At 35.5% G+C, this 23,062-nt stretch overlaps 1 protein-coding gene and 1 long non-coding RNA gene across 5 annotated transcripts in view; both read right to left on the bottom strand.

The window, feature by feature from the left end:
- FIG4 (FIG4 phosphoinositide 5-phosphatase) overlaps positions 1-23,062 on the bottom strand; it is a 72,328-nt gene that overhangs the window by 36,758 nt on the left and 12,508 nt on the right. For all 4 annotated transcript variants that reach the window (XM_037391519.1, XM_037391518.1, XM_037391515.1 and 1 more), the window contains exons 3-14: positions 22,308-22,431; positions 19,245-19,401; positions 17,894-17,944; positions 15,699-15,847; positions 12,745-12,873; positions 11,129-11,229; positions 10,500-10,662; positions 9,775-9,872; positions 7,575-7,708; positions 5,456-5,572; positions 4,562-4,607; positions 2,837-2,985 (exon numbers count right to left, since the gene is read on the bottom strand). In XM_037391519.1, coding sequence (XP_037247416.1) covers positions 2,837-2,985; positions 4,562-4,607; positions 5,456-5,572; positions 7,575-7,708; positions 9,775-9,872; positions 10,500-10,662; positions 11,129-11,229; positions 12,745-12,873; positions 15,699-15,847; positions 17,894-17,944; positions 19,245-19,401; positions 22,308-22,431 — 1,418 coding nt within the window. The remainder of the gene's footprint in view (positions 1-2,836; positions 2,986-4,561; positions 4,608-5,455; positions 5,573-7,574; positions 7,709-9,774; positions 9,873-10,499; positions 10,663-11,128; positions 11,230-12,744; positions 12,874-15,698; positions 15,848-17,893; positions 17,945-19,244; positions 19,402-22,307; positions 22,432-23,062) is intronic.
- LOC119149803 lies at positions 11,243-12,738 on the bottom strand. Its single transcript, XR_005104869.1, has 3 exons — positions 12,274-12,738; positions 11,533-11,628; positions 11,243-11,432 (listed from the first exon to the last, which is right to left on the bottom strand). It is a non-coding gene; the product is annotated as an uncharacterized LOC119149803 (long non-coding RNA).

Raw genomic sequence — 23,062 nt, 5'->3', positions numbered from 1 at the left:
ACAATAACAAAATAAACCCTATGAAAACAAAAACCCCAAAAGTATTCCTTTCAGAAATTTTCCAATAAAGGGAGAGTACCACATAAATAACCCAGCAACTCTCTGACTGAAGTCCTTAAAAGGTTCTGGATGCAGAACACTTACCTCAGCGGCAAATGAATTTCTGTAAAAAATATCTGTCCAGCAAATCTTCTGCCCAAGGTCCAGTACAAAATACCAATCAGAAGGAAACATCTGCTTAGTAACTTAAACAAACAAACAAACAAACCAAAAAAAAAAACCCAAACAAAAAACCTCCCATCAACAAGAAAGCCAAAACCCACCTGACTCCACATGAATTGTTCAGAACTCATGATGTCACATATGAGAATCTCCTGTTTGATTCTTTGGGTTTGGCGGGTTGGTTGGGGTTTTTTTGGGTGTTTGTTGGTTTGGTTTTTTTTATACAAGGGGAATGACAGCAACGCTGGTCAACTAAAAGCTAAAAAGCTGGTTGAAGGCAAAAACCAGCAGGTAAAAAAATCTCCCAGTCACCCACGGGGGATTGATGAACACAGTTCCAATGACCTTGCAGTAAAGGTTCACAGGCAACTTTAAATTAAGTATGTTGATCCACTTGGTTTAAAAAAAATTGTACAATTAAGTTACCCTTCCACAGACACAAAATATTAAGCCTGCAGTCAAACAAAGCCTAGTGTTTTACAGAGAGGACAGTTAACTACCTATGATAAAATAAGCTGTTAAGGTACACTTTGTCTAGGAAAAAAAATGGGACAACAATTACACTGAAGGAATCACTACAAAATATAGCTTGCAGAAACGGTCCCATGCAACAAAGTAATTAAGATTAATCTTGCTAGACATAATATTGGACTGTTTAAGACTCACGGTTTCCTTACCCTTCAGGATGGCCAAATGAAATAAAATGTTGACTTCAGAAATCTAGTTGAACAGAAATTCTGGATTGTAACCAGCCAGTGACACCATATGAGAAGTCAGAATTATAAAAAGGCCAGCTGGAGAACGTGATTTTAAAAAGTTGGTTTTTCAGACATGTTAGCTAAATTAAGGAAGAAGAGTGTAAATGAAGAGGCAGAATACGCAGGAAGCAGATACTTGATGTGAGACAATGCAGGGAACAAGAATGCAGATGGTCAAAGTGAGAGACTGCACAATGGAGAGGGTATATCACACACCTGTCTTCACAATTTGTTGCATTATGGAGATGGATTTTTAATTATTCTGAATTCAGTAATTCAGAAACAAGTCTTAACAGATGACAAAATCTGTTTCAGACAGGCATACATCTAGTGGAATGGAGAAGAAGAAAAAATATCAGTCAAATGTGACCAGATATAAGTAACCTTTTATGCCAGGCTTATAGTTACATTTTAGAGAGATAGAGAAATAAGATATCTGGAAAATCAGAGACAAAGCAACTACTATAATCTTAATCTTATGGTAAAAGATGGAAATTTGGGTGGTGGGGCATAAGAGGAAACAGGAAGGAGAGAAAATAGAGAGGAAACACAGGACTACTGCAGTAGGAAGCAACAGAAGAAATTTGGGCTCCCAAAATAGGGGCGGGAAGGGGGGAACTAGCAAAGCCTAAGGAAAGATAGTAAAATGCAGCCTGAGGTGCTGAAGTAAGTGGTAGCTGCAGAGGATACTACAGAGAGTGGATATGAGAGACCTGCCCACTGCCTGATCCCCTCTAGTTAGAACTCGAGAGCCAACTGCTGAGTCCCCAGGGGGGTACCCAGCAACTGGTATTTGCAGAGCAGTTGTTCGTTCCCAGAGGTAAACATGCAGCACCTAGCAGCTGGGACATGGTGGATGAGGCCATGGCCAGCACACCGAGGAAGCCAGCCAGCAGGTGCTCTCCCTAGCCATCAGGCAGAGGTCAGGAGCCCCACTTACACAGTGAGCCAACACGCTGCAACTGTGGTTGTTTCTGTGACACATACCAGCTCCTGGCACCAGGCAAGTGCTGGAAGATAATGGGAGAAAGAAGAAAAGCTGAAGATGTGTCTCACATAAAGGGGAGGGGAGACTGAGAATTTTGTCTTTTCTGAAATACGAGTTACCTTTCCATGTTCTAAAACTACTAAACCACTAGTCAAATCCAGCAATGAAGTCATAAGTTTCACAGTCACAGCAACAGTTTAAAGAAATAAAACCACATCACCTCAAGGACTCTTACACTAATTTCTGAAGCATACTCACAAATGAGTAGCTTAGTTCCCCCTGACCCCCAAAGCATTTCAATTTACACACTGTGTTTTCCTAAATGGTTTGAGGATGCTTGAATAAGTATCATTGATACTTCATCTGAGAGAACAACTTTTCTTCAGTGAAGCAAAAAGCACAACATTTTTCCAAAGGAAAATATAGGAAATAAAGGCAAGATGTACTTCTATACAAATATCAGTTTGGCATTCTCCATAAAAGCATATACTTATTTCAGTTTTCATTTTTTTGACAGCATTTTGCCCCAAGCAAGTGAAGTAAGTGTAAAAAACCAGGGTGGGTCTTTTATTACATTTATTTAAAAGGAAAAATCAGCTTTAAGTTCAGGCATATAAAGAGAACAGAGATAAGCACTTATGTTGTAAGAAGCCTGATTAACATACCTTCCCAGAGGAGCAAGTTTTCAGAGTGACTGGATTTTCTCAAGAAGATTTCAAGTATGGAAGATTTTTTTAAACTTGGATGAATAAACATTATTTAATCGTTCCGACATAAAGAGTTGCACTTTTATTCTACATAGAGATAGTTTTCCTAAATCTCTTGACAAAAAATTAAAAAATAAAACCATGACACACTTATATCTTACCTAACAGCATCCGTATCAAATTGTAAATTTGGTTTATCAATCAATCCCAACGAATAGAGTTGGTAAGCCAAAGCACATTTTCCCACCATAAACTGTGCTGTGTTAGTGCGATCTAAACAGTCCACACAATTGGTTCGGAGAACTCCAGTCTGGTAAAGCAATCCAAATAACAGATTGTTCTTAATTAACAGATTACTACATGCATGATTATTACTTTTTTCCTACTATCCAAAACTTATCAAATCTCAAATTTCTCATTTAACAAAAAATTGAGGAAAGTAATTTCTAAGAAATTTTAATAAGCAATAATCTCTAGCAAGCTATATCAGACTGCTGTAATGACTTTCAAAACGTTCTTGCTCCTATCATCACACAAACTGCATCACTCCTTCAACTCACAAACAGCTCTGAAGATTTACCTCAAAAAGAAAAGCTATGTTATTTCAGAGAAGGGGTCTTATTTTCAAGTATTCTGTAACTACTGCAAAAATAAATCATGCTTCTAACTTGCTGTGGTTCTACTGTGATGGTGCTTGTATTTTAAGCTTCTCATATCTGGAGCAACACATGAACATTTTGTTGAAGGTCAGTCATGCATATATTCTTTTATGCTGCTTTACCACCATTCCTCAATTTTATAATGCACACAAAGCTATTTTATAATATCAACAGCTGCAAGAAACATATTTTAATAGGAAATACGTGCGGGATTTTTCTGCTCAAATATATATCACTCCATCCGAGCTAGTCAACTAAAATTTTTTCATTGCCTTAATAAAGAAGCAGTCTTTGGGCATGACTTGACTGCTCCGAGATGAACTGTGATCCAAATGCTTACACGTATGCCAATGGTGACTACCTCAAACGATTAAAATTGAAAGATAAAATAATCATGCCCCTAATAAAGGTAAACCTGTAAGACTAACATTAAAAAAAATTAAGTAGTATTGTTACATTTTATTTTAAAACAGATCAAATTATATCTATTCTGCTGTTTATTTGCCCTCAACACATACAACCCAGTGATCAGCTAATAAAGGAATGGTCAACATGCTTTCTAACTTACACAAACTACAAAATTATGAATGGCAAGTCAAAAGTACCTAATGCTTCTTAAGCCTATGCCCTGTGTTCAGAGTAATAATCTAACATTCAGGTATAAATCTGGTACCACATGGTTTACAGTTTAGTTGGCACTTTCCTAACCTTAAAGAAAGCAGTGTTTCTAGTTTTATTTTCTTTTAGTGAGGGAAATTGTAACATGGTACAGAATATTCAACGCTGGTGAAAAAGCTTTTAACAACCCATTTTCATGTGTATGAATATGTCACATCAGGTTTAAGTATATTTATGCCTCACCTCTTCTGTATAATATTATATTATGCAGTTTGCTAAAATGCTGCTGTTTTAATTTTCACTGCACTGGTAACACTACAGACTAAATAGCAATGAATACTAGTTTAAAATCTGAGCGTTTATCAGACTACCTCCATCAAAAATAAACTCCAACAGCATTAGGTTTTCTGGTACCTTGCAAGAACTTTAAGCTCTGTCTCCCAGTTGGATTTCTGGGATGGATAGCAATAATGCTGTTTACTATAAATATTAATTTAAGACCACTCTGTGAATCACCAATCAGGTATTTAAGTGAAATGGTTCACTGGTGCTTTGGGAGTGCTGATCTACATCACTGTAACTATGAATTAATGAAGTATATTTTAGTACCTGCAAGCGACCAGTGGAAACAACATAACCTCCCAGTTCATTCCATCTGAAAGAGAAACAAAACAGAATGACTTGCAAATAATTTAAAAAAAAAACAGATCATACCATGTACTGATTGGCTCAGTGAAAAATGGGGACAATTAAAACCTGCCACAAAGCAAAACTGATGTCCCTGAATAGCAGAAAGCAGTGAAAACTCTGTGCAGTAGTAGTGTGTTGTATTTAAACAACATTGCAGAAAAAAAAATTATCAATCTAGCCTTAAAGTAGAACTATTCCAAAGCCATATAAAATATCTCTCCTTTGCTCCCATAAAACAGAGTATGAGCAACACAAGTGTTTCTAGACTGGGTCTTGAGGGCACAAAAATTGTAGTAGGTACAACACCAACAACTAGAAGGTAGAGGCATAACATACACTGTAGCACAAAAATAAATGTAGTTGATTTAAACCTCCCCCTCACACTGATTCTAAATTATAGTTATCTTATTAGTATGCCTCAAAAGAAGCCACTTACTAAATTCCAAATGTTGTTAGCTTTGTTAAATTTACCCCCAAATTTAGGATTCCTTTCGTTAAGGTGAAAAAAATCCAAAACAAAACCATTTTATATAAATCACACATGGCACAGACTACAAGTTACAAATAATGAATTCTTACTTCAAACCATTTTAGGCAGAACAGCTGCAGCATAACTGTACACTTTCAGTGTATTAGTATTTCTTGGCACGTGCCTTGGACTGCAATCCTTTTAGCTATAACTTAATAATGAATTATATTTTTTCATATTAATTTAAGCCTTAAAATAAGAAATAATGTAATAGACATATAAATTCCAGACAACTCTCCAAGGAATAGATGTTATTCATTCTGCATCAATTAAATTGTATGTACTTTTCATCTGGCCGCAAGATACTGCAATAGGAATCAGGTCGATTAACAAAAAATCCAGTCTTCTTTACTACACTTTCTGCAATCACATTCAGTCTATCAAGGACGTTGCAAAGTTTGCTGAGGAGAGGAAAAAAAAATACAGTCAAGGTACATTAACACTAAAAAAATAAATACATTTCACTGTTTGGAAAGCCTTTCAATAACAAAAATCATTTGGAGGAAGATTCACATCACAGCTTTATTTATCTAACAGTAATTACATCTACAGTTTTCTTAGATTTTACAGACTTAGGAAACAGACACTGACTGTATCCAAGCAATGTTTTATTGTAAAAGTAAACAAAATATTACATAAACCAGAAGTGGAAGACTTCAAAAATCTAAATGTCCTTGACTTCTACATCACACTAATTTTCCTCTACCAAACTTTCTGTGATTCACAAAACAAGAACAAGGCAGAAAAAGATGTATGACTACGCTCAATCATATTCCCTCATTTGGTTTGCAGGGTGATGTTTTGTCCGGTAATACTTGTTTGTGTGTGGCCTTCATGATGTCCCACACCTCCTGCTCAGATCAGGGCATCCATCTGTTCTTTGTGGGGGACTAACTTCTGTTTACTCATAATTTTATTTTCAAAGTTTTTATTACAGTGTTTACATGTCAAGTAACACGAACAATTTTTGGTTTGTTTTTTTAAAGATTGCTTATACTAAGATGGATACAATATTTTGGAATGTTTCCACCAGTACTACTTTCCAGCAAACTTACTTTGAAACTACATTTTAAAGCAAACATGTTCTCAGTATTCCTGAAAAGGTCAATTCTTCAGGCAGATATACACATTTTCTTCCACTCTTAAATAACTCTTACTTGCATAAATAATGAATCTTGCTCAAAGCTCTCAGGTATTTTTGATACCTGTACTAGGGTGGATATGTATATAAATATACCTCAAGCTTAAAGCTAGGAGGGGAATCCTTTGGTGACCTAGTATCGTTTCCCACATAGGACAGACCACTATGCTTCATCAGCATCACTCCACACAAAACCCAAGAATTTGCACCTAGCATATCTTCTGAAAGGCAATCCAGGCTTATTTTGAGGGTTTTTTTATTTAATCATAACACAAACAATTGCATATACACTTAACTGTACACAATGCCATTTCAGAATGAAACACATAGTGTGGAACCATGTCAAACACTTAAGTATCAGTTTCACACCAGCATGACCAACCATATCGATCAACTTGTAACTTCAAATAGTGAATAAGGATTGTTTCCGAAAGCTTTTTTCATAAAATTTAAATCAACAAACATTGATTATATTCCTGCCCTTTGAACAATACCAGTTTTTCCATTATTTTGCTAAGACTGATATAGTAACAAACACCTAAACATTGATCCAACAGTTCTTACCATTCTTCTAGAATTTCTGGCATTGTAAGACACAATAGACTTATGCAGATCATAGAACTTTACAACTGAGCTGTGTGTTACTTAACAATAGCAATCTATACTGTAAACTTAAAATGTTCATGCCTTGTAAATATTTCTACATTTATGAAAACATTCATCCTTTTCACATGATCCTAGTACAGCATTCCATTGTCCAAAATTATAGAATAAAAAGTTAAAGAATATATTTGCCTTTCTAAGATACATGTTTCTAATAATCTAAAAGTTTTATAACATTGAAATTAATGCCCTCATTTCCTTTTGGAAGAGGAAATGGAAAAGATTGATTGATATCAAACCTCTTGTCTTCCAAAATTTTGTAACTCAATAAATTCAATGACTGAAATGAAACATCTAAGAAAATGCAGTGTTTTGAGTAATTCAAAATAAAAAGTGAATATTTATGGCTTTTTTTGGCTTTTCTGTAAAATTTCCATTGCAGAGAATTTAAAAGTTTTCGGCCTTGCTCCACTTTGATAAGAAACCATAGAAAAATATTACAAATCCTTCAAAAGCTGAAGTTTTATTCTGTCTATAGATCTTCATAAAATTCTCCCATAATTTCTAAGCTACATTCAACTGAAAAGCGACACACTCAGCAGCATACAGTTAGTTGTATTGTGGCTGAGAACATTAGCACAAAGGAGGATCTTTTCTACCTTTTTGTGTATTTGGCCATATCCCACGGTATATATATAATTGCATGCTCTGGGGGTAAAAACTGGTTGAGATATGTCACAGCAGCAACAAGTTCTTCACTGAGAATCCTTTCATGCTTTCTTTTTTCACGTTCCTTTAGCAAAAAGAAAAGGAAGTTAACATTACAATTTTCTTAACAAATGTACATAACCCATATACATATACATAATACATGTATGTATATAACAGAAATTAAATGTGGAAGCTGTAACAACAGCAGGCAGTTCCTTATAACTAGGACAGTTAAATTAAGAACAGAAGAGACAGAAAAAACTGAACATTCTGGGTTTTCAACAATTGATCTGTGTTAGTAGTAAAAGTCATCTGTTTCAACTGTGCATCATCATTGGCTGAAAAATGGAACCCTGTAAAAGCAGAAGTGGTAATACAGAGGAAATGGACAAAAAGAAGGAAAACGAAAGGCAGAAAGGAAAGTATCCCATTCAGTTCTCAGGTACAAGAGGATCCAGGCAAATTCTTCTTGATTACTGACAGGAGATGGGGAACAACAGCTCCCACCTCCCAGCTTTGCAATAATTGTAAAAAAGAATTCTGTTGCCATTCTCTGAATATACCATATGTTTTGGCACTGTATACGTTAGTATGGCTTTCCTCTCAACTTCATCCAGAGTAAAACCTATACCGAACCTGTTATAGAAATGCTTTAAATATATAATAGCAGTCCTGAATAAACAAACGCAAAGGAAGCCTAATACATTCATTTCTAACTAACAAGTTCCTAGGACAGACAGATATAGAACGGTATAGATCTATATTTTATCAACATTTAAGAAATTAAATAATAAAACTACTGGAGATAGAAGTGCTTAGGCATTTGTCTAAAAGCAGCAGCAATATCCAAAAAAAAAGATGTTCAGATCTGGGGGCTTCCCCACCCCAGGGTTTTGCATGTATTTCTTCGTTGTTGTTGAGGGGGTTTTTTTGTTTGTTTGTTGCTTGTTTTTTAAGTGGTACTTTAATAAAGCAACATGAATTTTAGCATCTTAATATTAAGCATCTACAGAGAGGGAAAGACAGACATGCATTGTCAAGCACAGTATCAAAAGTCCTGTATAGAAAAGCATATAATGATTCACATGTCAGGGTCACATGAGCCTAGACACACACTATAACAATAGCTTTCGAAAACTATGGCTGCAAGAGATAAAATTTTTTTCTTATGAACAAATGCTATCCTAAAGTGATTCCACAGATTGAACAGTCTTAAAAGTACTCCTACACAAGAAAACTTCTAGAAATAGAAAATACTTTATCTACTTGCCATTTATTACAACATAGAGTTTGAAATGGCTTCCTTTTGTATGTGCCCTATTTTTTTATACTAGGAACAGATCCTACATGTACATCTAATACAGTTCTACAACATGATAAATTAAATTCTTTTTTTTTTTTTAGGACTAAAAAGTAGTAAGATATGATTTAAGCAAAACAAATCAATATATTGAACCCAAATGTGGAAACACACCACTACAGAACATGGCTGGAACAGAACAGAAAAAACACAAAACAAAAGAATCCCAAATACAAGGACCAAAATTACAGCGCCACCCAGAATCCAGGCTTTGTACCACAACCCCTCACACAGCAGTGAATTGAATTACTGCAGCAATCATGAAGCTCCCTCCATTAGTCCAGCCCTGCTACCAATGGCACTGCCCATTAGCTAGCATCTGAACGCTTCAGTTTTCTCTCCCACTCATACTTCCGTAACTCTACCAGACAGAGCAAACAACAGAAGATAAGTCTTTAGCATAATATTTCAAATAACTCAGTCATCTGTGTCAAGAAGCCTACAAACCTCACTTTGCATGGAACCGTACTACTTCAGAATTTTTTAGCACTAAACTAAATTTGGTGGTAGATTTATTTCAACTTACATCTAAGGGGTAAGAGCAGAAACCTGAAAACAGTGAAAGACTACTTTAAGAAGTCTGTGAACATGGAAAACTTTTTTTGAAGGGCAGTAGAGGAAGCAGCTGGAGTTATGTACTATGCCATGTAGAATGAGATTTATGAAGAAAATACTCCATTTATAAGCTAATATTAGTTTGGAACTCAACCAAAATTACACATAAACACTACAGAAATAAGCATAATATTAAAAATTAGAAAACATAGAACATATTCAAAATATTGTACCTTCACAAGATTCAAAATAATAATGGGAGAGCCAAATCTCTGAAGCATTTGGTCAAAGTGAAGAGCAGCAACATGTGCAAAAGGATCTGCCTGGTCCACTGCAACAAATACAGATGCTCAGGACAATATTAAGCAAGCTGTAGAGTCACTGAAATTATTTTTTCTTAAAAGTAATTTTCACAAAATACATACTAATTCTCTGGTGGTAATGGTACAATTACTTTCCCCAATTTTCATGCAAAAGCTGTTAAATGCCCCCTTCCTTTTCCAAATTTGAAGCAACTTCTTAACCAAAACCTTGAAATGCTTACAAAGAACAATTATTCTGGCCCCAGTAAACTTAGCCCTGATGTTTTCCACCGTTTTCAAAAGGTTCAAGATTTTATCCACAATACTAAGATAAATGTAGCTAACTTTGTATACAAAATAAGCACAAAGAAATGTGACATCTTCAAACAGAAGGTTTTTGTATTCCATTTCTGAATATGAAGTCCAAGACAGAGACTTTTTCTATTAAATTTCATTAAATGCAGATTTTTGTATGGTTGAATATTTGTATACCCTGATGTTTATTATCAAGAACATTGATTTTACCTTAAATTATGCCTTCCCAAAGAACAAATGCATAGACCATTCATTTTCGCAAATTTCGTTTTCACTATCTCAAGTGTTCCTATAGGACACAGTGCTAATGATAATTATCACAAAGAATAATTTGTACGTACACGTTATGGGTGGCTTAGGCATCATAGTTGAAATATCTTGAGACCAGTACAGAGGGACAGATCCTCGAACCTGAACATAGGAAGAATAACTCCCAGCAGAAAATGACATAACTGAAGCATCATAAAGTATTTGTTCAGTTTCCACTTCATTAGCAACATCTCCCTAAACCAAACAGAAACACACATATGATGTAGACATGACACTTCAGAGCTACATGTATTAATAGAGAACTGATTATTACAGAGTACAATTAAACTGTAATACACCAAATCATAGTAGTGAGAACACCACTGAAGGTTAAATTCTCATTTGTCCTTAAATGTATATTATCTTTTTTTCCCCCCACCCCTCTATTTGGGAAATAACATTATCTCTAAGTGTGCTAAAAAAATGAGAACCAACCAAAAAAACCCACCAGAACTTCCAGTTAAGACTTATTTTAAGAATAGGTGTATTATCTGAATTAAAAATGTAATGACAGCTGTGATAACATTATCTAATAGCATGATTTACAGCCAAAACCCTAACAACCCTCTAAAACATTTCAGTTCTCCAGTCAGTCAAGTTGAAGCTTTCATATTGTTGGGGGGGCAGGCATGGGGAATCCCTAAAATCACATTTCATTTACCTCACAATTTGCTCCTCGTTTCAGAAAACGTGTTCCAGCAAATTTGCTTGATCTTCTGGCTATCAGAGTGACATATATAGGGCGACCATATATTAACAGTTCTTGAAAGGCAGGTTAAGGTTTACATGATACATGCAATTTTTCATTCACTTACCTCATGCAAGCAAAAATAAATTCTAAAAAAAGTGTATGAAACTGAAACATCTGATTTACTAAAATCTCCTTAACAATGACGAGTATCACTTCCAAATTTCTTTTGCAGCTGGGAGAGACCGTTGCCTTCTTCAACAATCATTTTTAAGAACTTTGAAAAGGAAATCTACATTACAATACATCAACCACTTTTCACAACATACAGAAGAAAGCATTTCTATTTTATGAAGCGAAGTAAGTACAAGATTCACCTTGTGCAGCAAATATGGCTTTTGTGAATACTGGGATTAAAGCATGGGAGCTTCTATTTTCAGATGCGGTATATTAGCCACCCTCTAATTGTTTGTCTGGAAGAGAGAAAAATTTGCAACTAAAGTAACAACAACTGAAAGCCAGAGGCAAACAGCTACAGATGCAGTGGTAGCTTTCTTTTAGGCTTTTTCTTTTTCATTAAAACCAAAAGAAGATGGAATCGGATGTCTAGCAAGACTATCACTGTTTCCTTAGAATAAGGGAGGCACAAGAAGGAGGGAAGACGACATTTGCTCATCAAATACCTTAAGCAAAAACTATTGTCACTGACTCAGCAGTTGCAGGCACAACACTGGTGGACAGATCCACAGCTACTACTTCAATAAAGACCACAGATGAAATAGTGGTATATAAAAACAGATCTATCTTTCTGTCTGGGGACTAAGCAGCCTTACAATCATGAAAAAGCAAAATTAAGCTTTGCAGAAACCACTAACAATAATTGTATTTGCTTCCCCAGATATTTTGATGACAGGCTTTTAAACTAACATGACACTACTGATGATTAGAGTGTCTCTGTAATATATTAAATTCTTCTAAAGTAAAATGCTGAGACAGCATTTCTTGGAGTGTGATATGCATTTGGGTTTTTTCTCCTCCTCCTACAATACACATAGACCCATCCACCCATTTTAAATAATATATAGTCTGGTAAACAAGATTTTCAGATTCGTGTTTACCTAACTCTCTTCGCACAGCAGGCCTGAAGTTCTATCGTCATCTTCAACAGAAACTGAGTAAATACAAAAACTTCTGCAAATCTCAGCTACTAAAAGAAATGTTTTAAATAAGATTACAAAGAGAACATTTCTATGTCAGCAGTTCAGTTCTTTTTAGCTTTTCTCCCTTTCCTCAAATATCTGTGAAAAAACACAGCTGAGCCTTAAAGACCTCTCAAGTTCTTTATTACGAAACCCTATGCTTACAAACAGTGTCTCACTGAGAATGCAGTCTACCTGTATCAAAGCCCTGTTAAAAGAACATAAATTTATTTCTCATTTAGCAGAAAACACAGAAAAGTAATGAAAATACAGGTCAACCAATAATTCTAAAATTGGGAAGTATTTACATGACAAGGAAATAATACAATGTATTTCTTATGTTCAAACCTCAAGAAAATTGATAAACATGTTACAACAGTAAAAGGATACTTGATTGCCCACAGAATCCATGAATAATATATAGCAGCCAGTCACGATGAACAGTATTTTTTACTGCCTCCAGAAGCTTGCCGTTCCACACATACTTTTCATAAGGCTTACTGCAAATCCCAAATACACCTAGGAAGTTGTTGCAATAAAAATGCATTAGACATTAAGAAGCAAGATGACCTGCATTGGACTGTTTTAAAATCCAGGTCATTGGACTTTTATTTTGATTTTCCCTTCACTGCAAGGCAGTGTATCATTTACTCGCATCCTTGAAGTTTGCCAAACACTGATAATTCAGGCACATGCTGATGTTCAGCATTTATGAAGACATGCAACTTTTCTATGGTTGCCAGTCACTGTAGTATGCAGAAGTTTCTGATACTTCCAGTACTGAAGAGAGATCTTTGCACGGTAGCAGCAGAGGATTTGATAATAAATCAAGTTGAGAATTTCAGTTAAAGCAAAAATACTCTCATAGGAGGACTTTATAAGCTTTTCAATTCTGGGTCAGCCCTGGAGTTACCCAGTAGGCTCCGACAGATCATGCATAGCCCTGTCACCCTTTATCAAAAGCACGTCAATCTGCTTCTCACATAATTTACCATGGTTTTCCTAATTTGCACTGACATCAAGAAATGCAGCTACTGCAAACCTGCAAATTAAAATTCAACTCCTGATACATCTGGAACCTGAATCTTTTTCTGTTTCAAAATCAGGACCAAGATGACAACTGACACCAAAAGGTGGTGATGGGAATTGAACAAGTCTGAATCTTAAAGAGAAGGAATAGGACAAAAACTCTACTACCTACGTTTTTTGTGTAGTTTTTTCAAATGAAGTTTCTGGCAGGTTGAGTTATATCGTAGCAGTATGTATGTCAATTATAGCAGCCAAATGTTCTGCTCAGGGAAAAATATGAGTTCTCCTAACAGCCTGAAGGTGAAAATGCAGCTGTTGAACAAACTGTTGCTACCTAGTCATCCAAGTCACTATAAGCCTATGGGAAATTGATGTAATGATTTTGGTGGAAGTGTATACATTCAGCAGAACCCAGCCACAAGCACTTGGCCTGCAATTTGTCCTCTTTCTCATTGCTAGCAGCATTACTTTGTTGAGAATTTATTCTTGAATGGCAGGCAGCTATTTCTTAAATATTTTATCACATGAACAGATAGGCTACTAACACCTACTGGAAATGGAGTTGTGTGCGCAATCAACATATTGCTGATGGGGTCAAGGTTATGGCATCTTTATCTCCCAATGTTTTCACAAAGACATAGAAGAGATGATGCCACTGTATGGATTCCTGAGTGATCTTGTGGAAAAGAGCCTTTGCAAAGGAGGAATTATTGCTCACTCCACTCTTTACGGTCATTTCTGCCATTGTAGTATTTGACAACCAATTCCTGATATATATGACCACGTTACTGGTATCTTTTTCTTCAGGGGTGTGGTGGTGGTGGTGTTTGCCTTTCCTTAAATACTTTATTTTATTATCTTTCAATTTTTCCATTAGATTTAGGGCACACTGTATACAGCACTACTTTCTGGCTTTTAAATGGCAGTATGATAGATGTGACAACTATTTAACACAGTAAGTTTCAGCATCAAAGGCGATTATTAGTTACTTACTTAACGTTCATTATCATTCTTTGAGTTGTAGTCAGTGTAGGTCTATTCTAGGTGTTGTGATGAAAGGGTGTCAAAAATGAAAGGGCGGACAAACAATGTCCAAGTTTATTCTGCATAGTTTTAGGTCAGCGGTTGTTTCAGGCATTCTATGTGCTTGTTAGACCTTCAGTCCCCTTCGGAGGCACAGAAAGCAGGACCAATACATTTCTTCTTCAATGCCTCAGAAGATTAATTTTGGTTTAGAAGAGGTGGAAGACTAGTCATGCAATTCTTACTATCTCAAAGAACCAAAGTTACAAAAATCTCACTTGTCCTAAAAGTACCATATTTTCTGTGCAACAGAAGTTACACAGTGACTGTAAGTAAGGGTGGTAATGCAGACAGCCTCTGCTTTTGAGACTCTTTACAACCAATACAAGCACAGATTCAGATGATGTATTTAAAAGGTATGGCGTTCTGTTGCCTAAGGTGGCCAGTTGAATCTCCACAGCTGTCTGAGACCACTTTTATAGCAATGTATTCATTATGAATCAAAGGCAGCACTGTTATTTCTGATATTTCATGATTAAACAAGGAAAAGTGGTGTCATATATACAATACCAACAAGTAAAAAAAATATTAAAAAATAATCAAAATGTAATTTTTTGACAAGCATTCAGATAATTAGTAAAAGTCACAGGGCAATAAAACGTAAAAAGCATAGATTTCAACAGAAAGAAATCCAACATTAAGAATTTCAGTGGAAACATTTTTGTTTGCGCATGAAGCAAAAGGGAGAGAAAACAGTTTTCTTCTCTGGCTGGCCATCTTTACACTCTTATGAGTATGTTAGATGGAAAATGAAGACTAGCTTACAACTAAAATAAATAATTTTTCTTAAGACTTCCTGATAGTGTTTACTACATCAAGTTGATACTGACTTCATACAATTTGTCCATCATCAATATTTTCCAACAAGAAACTAAAAGATTTATTAGTACTTAATCAGTTATTGTTTCCCACTCTTTAATTCATTCCTATTGGGAGTCTTACAAGTCAGTTGAATAATCAGTTGCTGAAAAATGTCAGCATGCTCAATTATCTCCCTGAGTTGCAATGTAAATTAACAAAACAATGACTAATCACCTCTAGAAATTGCATTGTTCAAATTCAAATGTCTGTAATTGGCACTTTATGTAATCTTTTATTAACTCACAACTGTTAAGAAACTGCTGATCAATACAGAACACCTGAATGTTTCCCAAAATTAAACTTACAAGTGGAACATATTTTAAACGTACTCATGACCAACAACATGAGTTTAATTAGGCGTATTTGCTTACCACTTCCACCCTGTGTTGAAAGTCCTTCATCTTCAAATATATCAAAACTCTCTTGCCGGGTCTGGATTGTTTCAGTTTTTAATGTCTCAAGTGGCATTCTCAGGACAGTAAGATTATACTGAAGGGAGTGAGACAGATCATAGCTGTAACTGATAGATAACATTTGTTACTAATTGTAGATGCACAGGACTTTTCAGAAAGCCCTTACTCTCCATCAGTACTTATATTTAATATGGTATTATTTTATTCATTAAAATAAAGACTTTAAAACAAGATAGATTCTGATTCTATAATGGCAAATTATACAAATTATTTCCACAAGAAACTTTACAAACATAGAAACTGTTTACAGTACACTAGCTGAAATTGTATTTATATTCTTCTTATAACTGAAAGCTGAATATGCTATTTGAACAAAGCATATCAACAAACTTAATTCACTATTTCCCAAGAAGCAGTCTTGAAGATAAAAAATAGCTATTCCAACAGAAATATCCTTATACATAGACAACCTAATTTTTCTGAGAATTAAGTACTATTCTCTAACTGCTACCTGAACTCAAAACAGTCTTAAGATTTGGTCCACAAAAACTTTATCTACCCTTAAATCTGTGACTGCAGCACAGATGCATCTTAAAGACAGTGGCTGAATAAACAAAAGGGGTTTTTATTAGTTCCATAGTAGTAACAAATTCTGTCTTTTATACTGACAACACTACCTAAATGCTGAACTTTATAACCCACTAGGATTCATTTCCCCAAGGAGGAAGCAAATTTACACATAACTTGAACAAGAAATCCAGAGATTTCCATTTTAGCCTAAGACAACATCAGTGATTACTGGCTCTCCTGCAAGTTCTAGATATTTGTTAATAATAAAAAAAATATTTAAACATTGGACATTTAGATTTATTACTAATGATAACAAAGTCTAACCCATGTATTCACCACATTTCCATAATAGTGACCTGACATTCTTATCTGTTAGAAAAAAAACCCCAGCTGTTACATGCTCAGTTTGCATATGACAGAACCTTTAAACAGTATCTCTGTAAAAGACTTTTTCAGGCTTTTCCTCCATTTTCCCCTTAGATCAATTGTTTTAGTATAACTAACTTAGTATAACTAGTTTTAGTATAACTAATTCTGTCCAGGATCTATGTGAAAACCATGCAGAAAAACATGGTATGATTTCAGCCAAGGACAATTTAAATTAAACTGACAAATGTGTTTATCAGAGAGTCATATAAGAACCTTCTCCTTTCCCCTCTATGCACAACCACAGAAACTGTATCTATTCATCACCTCCAAGCAGGAATAAAAAAAGGAGAGGGAAAAAAAAAGTTGCGTAATGTTAGGGCTGGGAGACAAAGCATGGATGAAAACCTCAAGTTTTACACTGTGAAAAAGCCTTCCTATGCAAAACCACAAAACAGACATGAAACATTGGTAGGTTTTGTCTTCACAGATACAGTTGTGACAAAAAGCCTTTATTTTCCAAGAGGAAGTAGCTTCTAGACTGTTATACCTTTTGGTACTTGCAAGAGGGTTTTTTTGTTTAGTTTAAGTCTTAAAGTCTTCTAACTGCCATGTTTATCATATTTCCCCCACTCTTCTGTTGTCCCAAACATCTCATGTGTAATAGTAGCTGGGACACAGGAACTTGTCTTACGTATAGCATTTATGAAGCAATAAGAAAGGGAGCTGGTAATGCCTATAAGGCCCTATGAAAGATGTACCCTAGGCAGGGTGTATCTTAGACGAGGACCTATTTCTCTATCTTTGTTTCTGAATCAAGGCAAAGCTTTATTTCTGGAAAATGAGATCTAGAAAGAAAAACTTCAGGACAAGAAAACCCCCTGAAATATAATACTTCTCCAAAGACAGAACTTCTGCATAATCTGGCAAAGCCTAACAGTCAGAGGAAATGTTAATTCCAGTGTCTACCTTGCCACTAAATGCCACTAAAACTTCTAATAGTTTTTTAACTTTATGGAGACTACATTCTTAATCAATTTGTTGAAAGAGAAAGTAGGTTCAAAAGACACTGATGAAAATGCGTGAGCAGTGTGATCACAGGTCTTATTTCCCCAGAATACCAACGTAAAGATCTTGGGTATCAAAATCCAAAACCAGAATCTTATAGCGAGTGTAAGCATACAGGTTTTTTAAAGGAATTAGTAACTAATACCTACCTAAAATAGAAGTTGCTAGAAAGGTCCACATTTTGAAAGATTCTCAGATACCTAGCAAAATAGTTCAAGTCAAAGGGAAAATTATTAGTTTAACTGGACAGACCCAAATAAGTAATTCAGAGGATCTCAGAAATTAAAATACATATAAATATAGACTCTTGCCATATATTCTCTTCCTATCTTACCGTAATTTTTTTGACAAGTAATTCCACTAGAATGTCAGTATTTGGATTAAATAAATCAAATAGTCTTTTCTTAACCCAGTGTCTACTCATGTACATGCTGTTTCTTTAGGCAGTTGTAGATGAAGTTGTAGTTTATTTTCTACATATATGGGCCAAATTCTCTAGGACTTGCAAACTCCCAACAATACTATACAAGAATTAAAGATTTTCACAATTATTCTCAAATAAATGAACAAGAAAAGAAACATCTACCTCAACCCATCAGACCCTTGCAAATTCTCAGAAGAAACCATAACACTGTCTACGAATGACAAAATGGCTAACACCATAAATATACAGGTTAGATAATGTGGTCTACTGCATTCTGAGAGGGGAGACTGAGGTTTACAATCAGTCATACCTGAAAGTGGAAACTTTTTTAATAGTTACCTTTGGCTTGTTTTATTACCTGACATTAGTTTATCATAATCCATCACTTTTTTGACTAGTCACGCTTGTTACAGACTGAAAAGCAGTGTATTGATACCATTTGTCTGCAATTTCATAGACATAAAGTTACACCACCCTGATAAAAACACCACCAGTATGTAGTTGTACATTTCAAGTACAAGGCTCTCTGCTGACCAAAGGATCAAATTTCTTTCTTCAGAAAAAAAAGAAAGCAGCAGCTAAACTTTATCAGCCTTTACAACAGCAACATTCACAAGACTCTGACAGCACAGAATCATTAAATAGTCTACTTAGCACTTTTTGAAGAGCACAGAAGATCTCTTCAAGTGAGATTAACATGATGCTAGAGTTACTAACAAAAGAACAGTACCCCAAACAATATAAACCAGTATTAGCATTACTTTGCCCTTGTAAAAACAATGTCTACATTGGATGCTTCCTGGTGCGCATTTGCTAGGATGTAGCTTTGACATGTAGGTGACATGGAAATGTGGACAAAAAGCTCTGAAAGACTGTAACAGTTTTATCTACCCTCCAGGTTAGAGACCACAGAACTCGTGGCCTATTCTCCGTTCTTCCACACCGATTTATCAACCAAGATGAAATGGCTTGAATGACATACTAACAGAAGGAAATCCATGACTAAATTCCTAGTTGCAGCTCACTGCTTAGAAAATATTCAAAAAGTACACACTGTTTATTTACATATTATTTACCTGGCTTCATCAGGATGAGTGACTCTTACAGAGTCATTTGGAATGTAAATCATATTTGTATCTTCTATTTTATATATGGCATGACCTCCAATATCTGCCATTTTTCTTCTTTTTGTTATTAACACAATGTAGTAGCCTTCTAAAAACCTGACAAAACCTGTTAAAACAGCACAAAAATCCTATTAGTTGGATGTTTGCATTGATTTTATCAAACATATTTAGAAAAACAATCTCAAATTAAGATTTCATAGAATTTTTGTTTGTTAATGTTATGTGTATAATGTGTATATATATGCACTCATAGACAGAGTCTTAAAATTTATCCCCACTGTATTAATCAATTAAGTACATGATTTTTACCTTTTTTTCTCTTTCCACCGTGCCTATTTTAATATGTAAGTTGCTGTCTACTTAAGATACTCGTATTTGCTTTCTATAGGACTCATTGTTCAGAGTGAGGCATGCCCCAATTACTTCAGATAGCAAAAGGTTAATTTTTCCAGGGCAAGAAGGAAACCCCAACGCCAATTTTCTTTTCAGGTTTATGTATTCCCTACTGGAGAAAGGCACAGAACAGCAAAAGGAATTGCGGGTACTACAACACCTTTATGCGCTCTCTCCTTAACAGCTGGGAATTAAATTCCCTGTCTGCAGCACCATCTCTCCCAAATTACTCCTTCAGAGCATCAGGGGTAATCCTTTCTTTCTATTTCCTCTCTCAGATACCAACACTTGACCCTGCTGAAGGCCAGAGGGCTAAGGAGGTACAACAGGCAATGTCTGGCTCTATTGCCTAATAAAAAGAAGGCTTCTGAAGCCTCCACCCTCGTTCCCTAACACTACAGAGCACAGGCATGTTTCTCCACTGAGTTGCTATACATTCAAATTAAAAAATAGAAATATGTAACCACCTTGAATCCAAATTTGTTTCTAATACAGTACTTTTGTATCACTGCATATACTAAGTTTTAGTAGCTAATAAATTACATGAATTAGCTCTTGGAGGCAGCTGCTTTGATGGGTGGCTACTAGCAAAAAGCCTAAAATTCAGTTACTGCTGCACTGTCAACAAATATATTAGTTTGGGCGGGGAGGAGGAGGGAACCCCCTCACAATTCACATTTTTACTTGTATTTATATTCAGTTCTTTCAGCTTTGCATTATAAATTAAAGAAGAAGGATGAGCGAAGCACACATTTTCCTCCCTGTCACTGCTGGAGGCTGCAATGTGATCGAATAAACTGCAATTTTTTCTTCTACCTTATTAGCCCCCCTTGGAAAAATGCTCTCACCTGCACAAGGACAGGAGACCCTGCTGACAATAAGAAACAAAGTATTCCATTTGAAGCAGCCAGACTATTGAATTTCAGTTGTTAAATAGCAGTCAAATTTCTTCTTGTATTCTCCAGGTACTGAAATTACACGAACAGCCTCTATCCTTTGAATTTCACCAAATGTTATACCAAAGCCTGATAAGGAACCCAGCCTTTCCCCTTGGCCTGGTTCTCTCCATTTAAAAGCAATTTCTACTTTTTAACACTATACAGTGAACCAGAAGATGCCCATTGTGAGTGCACTGAACACACTGCCCCTGGTTAATGGAATAATCAGAGAACAGAACAAAGCTGTCCTTTCTACAAAAAACCAGCCCTGTCCTCCTGACTTGAGCCAGGAGGCAGAAATAAACGACCAGTTGCATTCCCCCAAATTACATCTTTATACAGATATGATTAGATAGGATCAAGATGGAAGACATCTAAAGCATATGCTTTAGAAGTGCATGATAATCTGAAGATCACAAAGAGAGCAAGTTACTTCTAAAAAAAAACAACCTAGAAATAGTACACCGTATCTGATAACAAATACATATGTCAGGCTACAGAATAGAAACCCTCCTGTTATGAAGAGTACATAGAAACCAACATACAGTTGGGATGCAAAATTTTCACTGAACACAACTAATTTCCAACCGAATATATTATCAGACATTTAGGTAGTGAGCACTGATGGTGTGTACAAAAACAGCCAGTGCTGCAAGACTGTTAGAAGCTTCTTTAGGTTTACTCTACAATTACAAACCTTACATGAGAAATTCCTGAAAAGTAGATCCATTGATAAGTTCCAAAACGCTTCATGGGCAAAAAGAATATAGAAGAAAGTTTGCCTAATCTTCCACCTTAGATTAGAATACTAATAATATTTTCTTATGTTTTGGTTGTTATGCAAAATTCAGGAGCATCTTTTAAAGGAATTGCATTCTGCACCTCCTCTGCAGCTTTGCATTTAGATGTATAGGTGTGTATTGGTACAAATATAGCACAAAGTATTCTTGGGGCTGTCAGAGCCATTACTGTCTTCCCATTTGCTTTGTAGAATTTAGCAGAAACTTATAACTTTTCACAATCTAAAACACATTAGCATTTACTTTGGACACATCACCATCGATATATCAACCCTCAGTACCTGACAATAGTGACTTGCAGATGGAGTTAGAATCTATTGAATCCTTGAAACAGTTCTCTAGGATTATGGACAGCTGATCAGCATTTAAAAATTCAGTTGACATACCGCCAGTTATACTTGTTCAAACATGAAAAAGAAATCTTTAAATATGTCACAGCAAAAAGTTAACCAAAAAGAAAATTAAGTCATCTTTCTGAATAGTGTGTGATGCAGAAATGCAACCTAACAGAGAACGTCAACTTAGTTTATTTTAAAAAAGTATTCTGTGAGCTCTGGAATTCAGGAGGCCAGGTTCCACATGATTTGTATCCTACAATCAGATGAGTTTGGTGAGATCTTCAACCAAGCTTCTAGAGTTTGGCTATTTCCTAGATTTCTCCCTTAGTGACAAAAAGATAAGTTACAGCACAACTCTCACCCCTGTACTGACCACCTGTTTTCACAACATATGCAGAAATGTATTATCTTTGAGAATGAAATTACTCAATCCTTTTCAGTTAAAAAAAAAAAAAGTCAAGGGGAGACAAAGACATACAGTGTAACACCAGAAGCCTCACCTCCTTAAATAAAAGATTTTATAAAATCAAACTAAACACTTACCTACTACACCAAAAGCAGAGACAGCTCGAGATAACCCAGAAGAGCCCTTCTGCCCAATCTTTGTTCTGTTTCCCAGGTCTAAACGGCCAAGAAGTTCCCTCACCTCTTGTTGCGTATACACATGCTTTAAAATAAAATTCATTTAACTTACTGCTTCGGCAGTTCAATGTTATTTCACATCAGAGTATCATAGAATTTACTTAACATATAATAAACCAAACAACTGCTCTACATCCTCTGTGTCCTGTTTCCGTCCTACCAACAAATACAACAAGCTTTTTATGCACAAAATTCACTGTTCACTGCAATAGAAATAGTCATGGTCACATGTGAATTCAAACATTTCTAAATCTTAAGTGTTAAGATTTTAAACCATAAATTACCTGGAAAGGAATCAAGTCTTATTCTATTGTGCAGATTAAAACTTGTTGCCGCTGTTTATTTTGCTTCATATATATCAGAAACACAAAAAAATTGACTAGATCGTATTTAAATGTATTTTGCACTTAGAACCGCATAGCTGAACATAAGAAAATCACTGGGAGTATATATAAACTGAAAAACTTGGGAAAATTTCATAAAAGTTAACATGCTGTTTGGAGATCTTGTGGCCACTCCCACACTGTAACTCATCATCTCCATGCTAATACTGTATGCATCTGACATAGGAGGAGAGGCCAAGTGAGTCAGGATTGATCAGCCTGCAGAACAAAAAAGCTCAGAGGGGATCTTACCAATGTGTATAAATACCTGGC

This window comes from Falco rusticolus, chromosome 6 (genome assembly GCF_015220075.1).
Source record: "Falco rusticolus isolate bFalRus1 chromosome 6, bFalRus1.pri, whole genome shotgun sequence".
Taxonomy (NCBI): domain Eukaryota; kingdom Metazoa; phylum Chordata; class Aves; order Falconiformes; family Falconidae; genus Falco; species Falco rusticolus.
Note: the sequence above shows the minus strand (reverse complement) of the source record. Positions and strands in the feature narration are given on the sequence as shown.